At 37.5% G+C, this 13,342-nt stretch overlaps 1 protein-coding gene across 3 annotated transcripts in view; it reads right to left on the bottom strand.

The window, feature by feature from the left end:
• The window catches only part of Rasa2 (RAS p21 protein activator 2), a 93,126-nt gene that overhangs the window by 66,152 nt on the left and 13,632 nt on the right, over positions 1 to 13,342 (bottom strand). For all 3 annotated transcript variants that reach the window (XM_051140654.1, XM_051140655.1, XM_051140656.1), the window contains exons 2-3: positions 7,770 to 7,887; positions 3,160 to 3,263 (exon numbers count right to left, since the gene is read on the bottom strand). In XM_051140654.1, the coding sequence (XP_050996611.1) occupies positions 3,160 to 3,263; positions 7,770 to 7,887 (222 nt within the window). The remainder of the gene's footprint in view (positions 1 to 3,159; positions 3,264 to 7,769; positions 7,888 to 13,342) is intronic.

Here is a 13,342-nt window from a genome sequence, read left to right on the forward strand (position 1 = left end):
TTTAAAAATCTGTTTCTATAAAGTTTTTTTTCCTCCTATACCTTAAAGAAGAAATGTCTTATTTCTGCTTGCCCATTGGCAGACCCCTTTGTGGGTCATCCTAAATCAGGACACTACAAAAACTCAGTTGGACTTTAATATAACTATGGATTTTAGTACTTAGATTAGTATTTTACTAGTACATTCAGTATAAAAAACAAAATGAAAATGGCAATGCACTATGATTTTCCAGGTTCTGCACACTCTGGATGAAGTGTATGTGCTGGCTAATTGTGAGCAGTTACATCTGCATTTAGCAAGAGGTTCTATGTCCCAATTAAGTGAAAGGACAAACAGTATCACCTATTAGTAACAAAAATGAAAAGCACCTCAAAAATCATCTTATTAAAATTTCACTTTATCAAAACATTACTAAGCTGGTTATACTGCTTAAATTAGCATGTTTTTTAAAAATCAAGACAGATCCTACAGCATTTCTGTCTCTCAGGGAAAGATAATGAATGCACCATGAACAAAGCAGTATAAAGCAAGGAAGAAACAAATGATCTTCAAATAAAGCATTTGCCATGTTGGTGCAAAGCACTTCCTTCCTCACTGCAAGCCTTAAGCAGCAGATACAGTTTTGCATATGACTAACCATTCAAAGACTGCACAAAAGTTCCAACAAAGGAGATATGTGGTACTTTAAAAGCAACTCATTTTTCCCCTTATTTAAAAAATAACTACTTTCCTTTTAAGTATGCCAATTGTATGTTTTATCTTTTTGCTTATGACATATCTTGCTTTTAGTTCAACAGTTGAAAACATTAAGGAAATTATAAAGAAATTTTCATGTGAAGATGCATCAACTTTTAGATATGAAGGGAAAAAAGATAGAAAAACAAACAGAACAACTTATATTTAACTTTATTCAGAAAGCAGGTGGTGATTATACAATTACAGGATATACTTAAAAAACACACTTTGTGCTTTTCTCATTTTCACAAATATTTTATCTTGATAATCCCAGCAGAAGGCCAGCCTGGTCTAAGAAAGACCCAAAAGAAAGAAAGAAAGAAAGAAAGAAAGAAAGAAAGAAAGAAAGAAAGAAAGAGGACAGGACAGAAGGAAAAGACAGACACATAAACAAATAAATAAATTTGGAGAAAAGCTGCCAAGAACAATATACAAAACTTCTATTTTCTTTGTCCAGAGTTTCTAAAATCTTATAATTTTTATCATATTTTGCTCTTTCTCTTTCTGATTAATATATATTGGTAATTAATATATATCTATCAATAAATAGACAGACTCTTTCTCTGAGCAATTAAAAAAATAGGTTTTAAATACAATGCACTTTAAAACAAATAATCTGTGGCACATGCTTTTAATCCCAGCACTCAGGAGACAGAGTCAGGCAGATCACTGTGAGTTCGAGGTCAGCCTCGTCTACAAAGTGAGTCCAAGACAGCCAGGGCTCTATTACACAGAGAAATCTTGTCTCAAAAAACAAAAATAAAAACAAACAAAACAAACAAAAAAGAAAAAAATTATGATATGTGCCTTACACCTTAATAAAGTTGTTACTGTAACTTTTTAAGACTGTATTACAATTTTATGTTTATCTCTATAGTTATAACTTAGAACTCAACCTACAGATGTATAATTTAAGGAAAAAGTTTAAATATACAGTTAGATCTTTATTAGAAAAGCAACTGTACTAATTCTATGCAAAGGAGACCTACTGAAAATCCAATCAACCTACAAACACAGGAAAGTTAAACATAAAACTTTAAACTTCTGAATCTGTTTTCTTTTAAATATTTTGAGTGAAATATAAAGATAAAAAAATCTTTGTGGGGCTGGAGAGATGGCTCAGAGGTTAAGAGCACTCATTGTCTGCTCTTCCAAAGGTCCTCAGTTCAATTCCCAGCAACCACATGGTGGCTCACAACCGTTTCTAATGAGATCTGGTGCCCTCTTCTGGCCTGCAAGCAGACATGCAGGCAGAGCACTGTAAACATAATAAATAATCTCTTTTAAAAAAAATCTTTGTGATAGCTAGAACTTTAGAAAGTGCCACTAGGAAAATGTACTTCAGGGGTTTTTGTTGTTGTTGTTCAATTTTCAGATGATAAATGAAGGGAAAACTGAATTTATTCTAAAACTGAATGTGCACATTGATAGCTAAGTACAGAATATAGGCATTAACTAAAAGAAGCAATATACATACTTACAACCTTAGCACTCATGAGGCTGAAGCAGGAGACCTGTGATCTCAAGGCCAGCCTGGGTGGGGTGGGGTGGGGTGGAGAGGAAGGGAAACAGATATGACTGTCTCTCGTTTATATATATTCATATATAAATGAATTAATGAAGTTGTCCTACACACGGGGTGGGGGGGGGGGAGTAAGTCCTCAACTTTTAAAGGAAGGGTTTTAATTATTTTTCATTTGGAACCTTATTGCTTTGGAACCTATTTCATTTGGAACCTCATGCCCACATCCTGTAAAGCACACTGGTATTGTTATATACAGTGATTCAATTTCCATGATGCCTCAACTTTAGCTCATTTAACCGAAAGCTACACAGGAGTTCACCTTTCCCACCACATCTTTCAGATCACAGGAAATACTCCTGATACAGGGGTCTTCCCAAAAGACACGGTCTTCCCAGGCCCTGCATACAACAATTCAGAAGCAAATTATCTTATGTCTTATGTTTTTAAACTACAAAATGTTTTTCTTAAAATTAATATTTGATTTTTAATAAAAGTATTTGTTTCATTTTCTTTTTTTCTAGATTGCAAGTCTGACTCTGGAACCCAAGATAGCCTCAAACCCATAGCAATCCTTCTGCCGTGATCTCTTGGTACAAGTGTGAACTTCTATACCTGGTGATTTTTACTTGAAAAACAAGCAAGTATCAAAGGCAACTTTGGAAAATCTTTATTATTTATAGCTAGTATGGAAAATATATAATATTTGGCCAGCAAAGGCCTGCCCACAGGATATCATTTAAAGTAAATACATAAAGTAAAAATCAAATGAACATAAAATCTAGGAAAGGATTAGAAATGCTGAACATATATTATCCTGCAGTTTTCAACACCTTCTTACTTTAGAAAGAATGAACATAACACCAATGTTGTAATTAAAAATAATTATGAATAGTACCTACCAATACGAAGATCTCTTTGTAAAACATTTTTATCATAAACATAAAAAGACAAATACTGGAAAGTTCGTGGAATCTCAAAATAAAAGTCTTCACTGAAATACGGCCTAGAGAGAAAAGAGAAAGCTCATTACATCAGATAATATACACTTTACTACTGCTGTTAAGTAATTCATTAACTACTACTATTAAAATGGCACTGTTAAATAAAATCACTCGAATTTTACTTTTAATAAACATTAATAAAATTATAAACTAAAATTCTTCATAAAAGAACTTCAAAAATTCAAAATTATTCTCAAACAAATTCTATACAAATAAAACTGAACTGAAAAGACCTCAAGTGCCAAGTGAATTCTAAACACAGCGCTTTTCACAAAGTCCTATGAACAGAAGAAGATCTAGTCACTGCCTGGGCCACCCTGACCTCAAGTAGACCTACATGAGAACCATGACAATATAAAGTTGTATAGCTCACAAAAATACCTAATATCTAAAATGGGTAATGCTATATAAAATATTTAACAATGTTTTGTAAGTATTAAATATTAAGTATTAACATTATCTTTCCTGGGTTATTTTTGAATTATATATAACCAAATCTGATCTATGGAGGCTGATGGCCTTTGGTAAATATACAAACATGTGTAGCTTCCACCCCAATCAAAATACAGACCGCTGTTACCACCTCAGAAAGTTCCCTTATGCTCCCAATAGCACCTAACACATGTCACAGGCAACTAGTTTTGTGAGGGGTGGTGGTGGGGCCCAGGGGCTAAAGCCTGGGCCTTGTGCAGGTAGGCAAGCGCTCTACCGCTCAGCTATATTCTTAGCCACAGGTCAATGCTGAATGTCACTACCTCATTTTTCAGACAGGGTCTCTCCATGAGCCTGGAACTCACTGTTTGGCTACAGTGTGCCTACCTAGCCCCCAAGATCTTTCTGCTCCTAGAGGCCCAGCTCATTTTCATGCCATTGCACACAGCTTTTTACACGGGTGCTAAGGATCCAAACTCGCCAACCTCAGTGATGTGATTTGTGTGTGCCAGTGTATGGTGTACTCCCATGTGCGCATAAACATAGGGATCAGAAGTGGATGTCAAGCATCTTCTTCCATCTATCTCTACCTTATTTTTTGACACAATGTTTCTAGCTGAACCAGCAGCTCGATGATTTAGCTATACTGACTGGGCAGCAAGACCCCAGGGATCCTTTTGGCTCCACATCCTCAGTCCTGGGATTACACCACTAATGTTCCACTTTGACATGGGTGGCAAGTATCCAAACTGAAGTTCTCAACGCTTCCAAGGAAAGCTGGGGAAGAGGCTTAGGAAGCCCCACCAGCAGTCAACGGCTAATGGAAAGGGAAAGTGTTTTCTTCAGTGGAGCAGCCATTGGTTAGCTGCATGTGCTGAAGCAAGCAGCCCTAATGAAACTCAGTGGGTCACACACAAAAAACACATAGAAATAGTAGAACGTGTTGGAAGGAATTCAGAGAGTGTGTTTGGGAAGATAAGAAAGGGCATGATTTACAAAGAACGGATTAAAAATAAAACCTATCTCCCAGGAACTTCCCTGTACCCTCTGCAACCACCCACCACACAGTCAGTCAACTGAGGAAAGCGCTGGCATTACAGATTACATCCTAATAGCGAGAAAAATAGTTTTAAACTGTGTTTTCCTGATGATTAATGGTGCTGGATCTCTTTTCTTGTGTCTCTGAGACATCTGTATATCCTTTACGAAATAACCGGGTAGTCTCGTATTTTAGAAACCTTAGTGATTAAGGGTTTTGCTTTTAGAGATGTTTAGAAGCAAAATCTCTTAAGTCTTTTTAGAATTAGTATTTTCTGTTTTACAATTCAAAGTTATAAGAACTGAAAATCAAGACAATAAGAAAAAATTCAGAAGGTGGAAAAAGTTAGAAAGATCTATAGTGTAGTTACTTTTAGCTCAATGGTTGGTTACAATTTACACAAGTTTTAAGAACATTATAAGAAAATCAAGATGAGGAAGGTTTTTTGTTTTGTTTTGTTTTGTTTTTGTTTTTACTACAGATTATTGTGCCCTATTCTAGAAGGGAAAACTAAGGGGCATTCAGAATCCAAGAAATATCTAGTCTAGCTAGCTAGTTATACCCTTAAGTGTCTAAAGCACTAACAATGCTACCTTAAAATTATCTTTCAAATTATTTTCTTGTTTTTAAAGGTGGGCAAAGAAATAAAGAAGATTGGGTTCACCACTTTCCACTACACAAACATTCATAAAGGTTAAGGATTTAAAAAAAATAGGCTAATTCCAGTTATTTTCATATATATGGCTGCATATTACAAACTACAAGTACTCAATTTATGGACAATTGCTATTTAATTTTGTTATCATTTATTACCTTGTGATATAAAATTTTTGTAACAAACTGAAACTTAAATAATTTCAGGTCAAAGTCCAGCTGTAATTTTAACTTCCTTCATTATGTGACAAATCATTCAGCCTTTCAGTGACATGATTCCATCATTCATAATTGTAAATTTAAAAGCCATTTGTGAATTTGTATGCACAAATGTGAAAAACATCAAGATTCTAAATCAATATGGACATGTGACTTGTAATAAAATCTTTTAAGTTTATTACTCTCAATACTTTGGGGCTACTAAGGAACCATTAGTTTTTTGTTTTGTTTTGAATTGTGTGTACTTTTTTTTTTTTTTTTAAGGAAGGTACACATGTGACGAGAACAACCTAGGGCCGTGGTTCACTCCTTCCACCATGTGGGCTCTGGGTACTGACCTCAAGTTTCAGGCTCGACAGCTGGCACTGTTAACCCTGGCCGAGCCACTACAAGGGCTACTTTCAGTGTTACATACTTTTCTTATGAAGAGTTCAAAGTTGTAAGAACCAATGACATAAAAGGTGCTTATAGAGAGGCATGCCACATCAGCAGCGTTTCCAAGGCTGGATGGAGGAGGAGTAAGAGTTCAAGGTCAATTTGAGTTATGTAACAAGACTCTGTGTGGACAGGAAGAAAGGAAAGAGAAGGAAGGGCAAAGAGAAGAAAAAAGAAAACAGGAAAGGAGACAGAGACAAACTTCAGAGGAAAAGACGGGCAAGGATGGGGGAGGCAGTAACAAAGTACCAACACACACTCCAGACCCCAATGGAGTAAAGCTGTGGCAACTATTTCATTCACCATGTCTGCTCCAACAACTCCTAGAATCCTCTCCTCAGTCTCGGGAAACTGTCCCTTCAGCAGTGTGGTGGTGATTTGGTTTTGTTGCCTTTTTTTTTCTTTTCCTTTCTTTTTCAAGACAGACTCTATATAGCCCTGACTGGCCTGGGACTTGCTACGGAGATCAGGCTGGCCATAAATTCAACAGAGATCTGCCTGTCTCTCTGTCTTCCAAGTGCTGAGATTGAAAGCATGTGTCATAACACCTGGTTTTAGCACAGTTCTATATCAGAATTATATCCACAAACACTGCTACTTGACAGAAGAGGCAAATAAGAATTTGCTGTGATACTTTCAAAGGGTAAGTAGACTTTCAAAGATGAAAAAAATCTACCAAGGGCTTACTCCCTGATAATGCACTAGTAATTAACTTGTATGAAGAGTGAGTGAGAGTGTGTGTTTATGTTCTTGTATATACGCAAATGCAGGGTAAGGGGAGATGTAGGTCAGAGGTTGACATCAGATACCTTTCTCAATCATTTTCTACCTTATTTTTTAAGACAAGGCCTCTTGTTGAACAATTTGGCTACACTGGCTGGGCAGCAAGTGCCTGGGTCCTCCTCCCTCCCTCCATGATCCCAGCACTGGAACTACAGGTAGGAGCCACTGCATCTGGCTTTCTCACAGTGTAACACAAGTCTTCCTGTTTGTGCAGAAAGTACTTTATCAACTAAGCTCTCTCTAGCTTCAACTTGTGTCAACTTTCAGAGCAAATTTACTCTTTGGAGAAATAAAATGATGCACTTTGAGGAAAGCTCAAACAAATAGGCAATATTTAGTCTAGAGAACAGACTGAAATCTTATGATAGGTGTTTTCAAACATTTAATAACATCACATAAAAGATGGACTAGATTTGTTCTCTAGAAATCTAAAGGACAGAGCTAGGACAACTAAGAAAAAATACTTTCGAAGGCAATGAAAAGCCACATAAAAATAAGTACTTCACTGATGTCATTCTCAGACAGATGAGTAAGCAGAACCCAGAACTGAGCAAGTGCTTCACACATGATTGGATGTCATCTTAATAATCATTAATGAATTAAACATAAGCACTTCTGAGTCAGAGCAGTTCAAAAGCCAAGCAGACTGCTTAAGAAGCATGAATTTCTTGGTGACCAAAACATTATTAGGCAGGTACCATATGACCTCTTGCCAGAACTACTGCTAAGGAGCCCAGCGTTGTCAGTTCAGCTTACTGAACATTCAAAGCCTCTTCAAGTGCTTACATTCTGTAATTCTAAAAGTAAATTCATATAGAATAGAAATTTTTTAAATAAAAATATCAGTTTCAAATCAAGAAAGTCAGTATAATGGGAAAAAACTGGAAAATACATAAAACTATGAATGTATATCATATAAGTGATAATTTCTAATTTTTCTACCAACCTTAAAGACTTTTCAACAACCTGAGTGCGATAAACTTCTTCCTGGTCCAAATTTATAGTGCAGAAACAATCTCGCATTTTGTTGGGTCCAAGATATGGCAATAAATTTTTTGCTTCATCTGTTGGTACAAAAGTTTAAATTGATGTTAAGTATCTTGACTCATATCCCCCAGAGCTTTATATATAAATTCAGTCTGGAAGAAGGTATAATATAGAGCACAGAAAAAAACAACTAGTGATCAGAGAGGTCAAGGTGGTCTAAAGGAAACTAGTGAAGACTGAAAAGTGATGAGCCTTTTCTGAGGCGTCTACATGGGGCCACATTATATCACTGCATCTTCTTCCATGAAAAGGTACTGTCTCCCCATCCTGTCCCACCAGTACCGCCCCCTTTACTGAATCAGCCTTAGTTTTCCTTTCTACCAGACTGCTCTCAGGAGCATATAAACAATACTTCCCAATTCAAACAAACAAAAGAAGCAAATAATCACCCTTGATCCCACCTCTTCTCCCTTGCTGAACCTCCACTTCACAACTCCTTCTTCAAAACTTCCTCGATTTCTCACTCCCCATTCATTCTTTGGCCCTCTCTAATCAGCTTCTAATTCCAATGTGACACTGAAACTGCTTTATCAAGGCCACCAACATCCAGTGTTCAATCCTGTTCTTACTATACCCACCCTTGCAGCATAATTTAACAAAGTGAACGTTTTACATGCTCCTGTCTCTTGGATTCCACAACATACTATTTCTGGCTTTCTCAGTTCAATGCTGCAATTGTCTCAGGGCTCAGATCTGGACCACCCCCTCTTTTTTCTATAAACCACTGCAGCATATGGTGTTAATGCCACTACCTCCCAGTTCTGCATCTGAGGGTCTGACCTTTCCTCACCCATACTAAATGTAAGTATCTTCTAGATATCCAGTAGATATCTCAAATTTTTATTCTTCTACAAGCTCTTCCCTTGATCTACCACCATTTCCCCCTCTCTCATCATCTTCCCTATACAATCCAGCTCATTAGCAAATCCAGAAGATCTTTAAAAAGACAAAATCTAAAATTCAGTTACTCCTTTCCTTCACTAGTATTACCAAAATCCAAGCTGCTGCAACTCTTTGCTAATACAAGCATGGCAATACCTTCTGCTTCTGCTACTTTCCTACAACCTGTTCACTAAGAAGTGTGAAAACACGATGACCTGCTGGGAATGTTGGTGCATGCCTTTACTCCCGGAAATCAGAGGAGGAGGCGTTGGAGGTTGGTCTGGTTGTTGCCCAAATGAGCAGACTCACATACCCCAAAATGTCTGTAATCTTGCCTAAAGCCTTATTCCTGTTTGACCAATAAAGAGTCAACACATCCAGGCAGGGCAAATGGGAGAGGCGTGGCTAAGGTTCAGGGTGTGTAGGGCAGGGAAGGTCCTGGGAAGAGAATCTGGGAAGGAGACTAGGGAAGAGAAGAAGGAAGGAGGCTACCACGATGGGTGAGGTGGAGTAAGAAACACACGGCTGGCGTGGATGGAGGATTTGGCCCAGATGAAGAACATTAGCAGGTATTTGGGATTATGGACGGACGGTAGCTCAATAAAAATGATTAGAAGCAGATGGCATGGGATAAGCACATGGAGATATGGGAGGGAGTTTAGGGGATTACTATCTGCCCTGCCCCAGGCGAATCAAGGCTATTTTAAAATATAACAGGTGTCTGTGTTTTTATTGATGGCGGATTAGAAAATACCCACCATAATAATTACAGGGCTAATAATAAACATTTGTTAGGGTGTTGCTTCTAAATTAACCACAACATAGAGGCATGCAGATCTGTGAGTTTGAGGCCAGCCTGGTCTACAGATAGCGAGTTCTAGGACACCCACAGTTACTACATAGTGAGACCCTGTCTCAAAAACAAAACAAGGTGAACCAACTCCTGAAAGTTGTCCTCTGACCTCTACATTCATGCCACAGTAGGTACACACAACCCATCCCTACCCTACGCATGCAATAAATTCTTTCAAAGAAAGAAAGTGGGGTATAGCTTTGTAAAGGAAAGAACATTAATCACCCTAAAAATGCTGAGATCAGGTCTCTTTTCTCTTCAATTAAGCATTTAGAAAGTCACTGAAGAACAGCTCTTCTGATGAAGGTTTGGGTCTTTCTGCTTAGATTTAGAACTAAAGCCACTAAAGCCAGAATGTGGCTAAAGTCTACCAGAAACTTAAGAAGCATTTACAAAAATTCAGTAAACAAATAATTTTTAAAACTTTAAATAAGAAAACCAAAAGGCCAGGTATGGTGGTGCATCTCTTTAGTCCCGGCACTCAAGAAGCAGAGGCAGGAGGATGAGTTTGAGACCAATGTGGTCTACATAGGGAGTTCCATGCCAACCATGGACAGTGAGACCCTGCCTAAAAGAAAAGAAAGAAAAGGGAAAAAAAAAAAAGAGCAAATGGGAAAGCACCAATAAAGTATTCATTACTATTAAATTTATCATTGGAAGCCAGAAAAAAAAAATGAAATTACCACTGCTTAACCCTTACATAAACAAAAGTTATGCTCATCTCAAGTAAATCAGAATCAGCGAATCTCACCTTGTAAATGATTCCCAAACTAACTAAAAGGATGATGTTTACAAGTGAAGCAGTTCCCAAAAGGAGAACAGTAAAATATCAGAATCCTATCTTCATCTGAAGCTCACCCTTCTACCTGATTCTCTATCCCCTATCCCTTCTCTCCCCCTACAGGGCCTTTTTTTTTTTTTTTTTTTAAAGAAATTCTATTTTCAGTGGTCAAACTTCTCCAAACTTTCCTTTGCCTCTGCATAACACAATGGATTTCTTTTAAAACCAAAGTTCATGGAGACCATTAAACAAGGCATGAAAAAATATATGTAATATATATTTATAACAATAACAACAAAAAAACTAGAATTAAGAGTACTTAATTATGCTCCACATCAATGTGAGAGTTTGGAACATTAACTCAGGGTCCGTGGCTCAGGACTCGTAATTGTTTTATTCATGTTAAGCATTGTTTAGAAAATAATGCTGCAATAATGTGCATATAATCTACCAATCCCACCTCCCAAGAGCAAACATGGGTTATTTTGTCTGTAGAATCTAACAAAATTAAAAGTGTCAGATATTTACTTAGAATAATTAAAGGCCAGGCCTTATACAGTATAAAGAAATGCACCCAGCATCACTTTCTATAAAGACAGTTTTCCTAACATGAATTTTTTTTTTTTCACTATTTACCACTGGTTGAAGTTCAAATTAGCTATGCTGAAAATTAATTCAGCTGGGGCTGGAGAGACGGCTCAGAGGTTAAGAACACTGTCTGTTCTTCCAAAGGTTCTGAGTTCAATTCCCAGCAACCACATGGTGGCTCACAACCATCTATAATGTGATCTGGTGCCTCTTCTGGTGTGCAGGCGTACATCTGGGCAGAATACTGTATACATAGCAAATAAATCTTTAAAAAAAAAAAAAAGAAAGAAAGAAAGAAAATTAATTCAGCCAATCAATGCTCACTTTTCCAAAACAATAATATGTTTAGTAAGCGACCAGGATTTTAAATAGTGACTGTCTGCTTATAAAGAGCACTAGGCAATGGCTAGAGCATTAGAGCACTGCTGCATCTGCTACATCTCGAAGCGGAAGGAGAAGGTGTTAGCAGCACACACTACATCACCAAGCTACGCAGAGTGCAGAAGTGAAGCACTTTTGAAGCTTGTACTTTCTCATAGATCGTCCTTCTAGCTCTAGGCAATTTTATAAATCACTAGCCAAGCCAAGCCAAAACAACCCGTCCTCTAGTCCGTGTCTTCTACTCATACTGTAACCTTCTACAATTAGCTTCAACGCCACCCTTGTCTAGAACCTTCAAGAACACTAATAATATTAAACACTACCAAATCAAATTATTGTCTTTCAATATCCACTTTATTGGCCACTTTTTAGTATATGCTAACACTGACCTACCATCAGTTTGGGTAGTTCATGGCAAGTAGTCTTTGTTTTACTCCCTCATTCAGGCTTTTTATCTACAGAGCACACTTAAATGTGAGGAAACTTAGAATACACTACTTAATTCACCAGAGGTGAAGGACCTATTTTAGGTATTTTTAAAATGTCATTATAAAATAAGAGACTTCCTAGGCATGGTGGTACACACATGTAATCTTAGCACTCAAGAGGCAGAAGTAGGTGGATGGATCTCCAAGTTCAAGGCCATCCTGGTCTACATAGTGAGTTCTAGGCTAACCAAAGCTACAAAATGAGATCCTCTTTTTGGAAGGAAGGAAGGAAGGAAGGAAGGAAGGAAGGAAGGAAGGAAGGAAGGAAGGAAGACAGGCAAGTAGACAAGCAGGCAAGCAGGCAGAGAAATAGACAAAGTTTCTCAATACTGGTGGTATTATTTGCAACTGAATTTATCTGTAGCCTATTTAATGATGAGTAACCTTAGGAGAAATAAGTTTATACTAGTACAAGATATGGTAGATTAGTGATACACATCAGGGTATGCCTTTCAGTATTATAGAGTCTAAATTTCTTTACAAAACAAAACAAACAAACAAAAACTACCTAAATTTCCCAGCCCCTCTTGCAGCTATGTTTATATTCCTAAGTTCCACTAATTTAAGTTCCACTAATCAGTCGCACTCACTAGAAAACTGGAAGACAGAAGAAAGAGGACACTGAGTTTTGGCAGTTTCAAGTAGCAAGCACTGTCAAAGGATACCCATGCTCACAGCAGCACTTGCAGACGTCCTGATACTAGTAACAGATTTCATGTACATAAGGAATTCACAGGGCATCCATTCTATGGTACAGGTTATGGGAGGTCTGGGTTGGATCTAGAGCCAGCAATAGTGATGATGAAGGCGGCTACCTGCTAATGGCTATTTCTTAATACTAGCACATTCATAACCATGGCAGAAGTAGCAAGGTTCTAAGCAAAAAATAGTTACAAAATGAGAATTTGTTTGGTTTTGTGGCATTGAGGATTGAACACAGGGCCTCACAGCCATGCTAGGCAAGCACTGCATTACTGAACAACACCAAAGTCCTTGAGGTCATTTGAAAGACTTTTGAAGTCATTCCTGAGAATTCCACTCAGTCTTTTAGGGGAGCCTGAGGGAGGGAAAGGCACATGCACATAGGAGTATATTGAGTGTGGAATCCAGGGAACAATCATTAGTAGCTGTCTGTCTGTCCGTCTATCAATCACAGTGTCTCACTGGCCTGGAACTCACTGAAGGATCTTGGGTCTGACAACATGGCTCAGGGGGTAAAGGCACTTGCCATGAAAGCGTGATGACCTGAACTGCTAACTAAATTTCTTTTAAAAACACTTCCTTATATTTCTTTTAAAGTGCCTCTTTTCCAAAAACACAAATTTTCAAAAATGAGGAAAACAAACCCTTCATTAGACATAACTTCTTTCACAGATGTACTGCAAGGTGTCCAAGATACCTTCACATTATATGCCAATGGTTTTATCTTTTTTACGACCAATAAAGTGGAACTTTTACTCAGTGTATGTGTGTGCGTACGTTTCTTTTTCCTTTTTTTG

Source organism: Acomys russatus, chromosome 32 (assembly GCF_903995435.1).
Source record: "Acomys russatus chromosome 32, mAcoRus1.1, whole genome shotgun sequence".
NCBI lineage: Eukaryota > Metazoa > Chordata > Mammalia > Rodentia > Muridae > Acomys > Acomys russatus.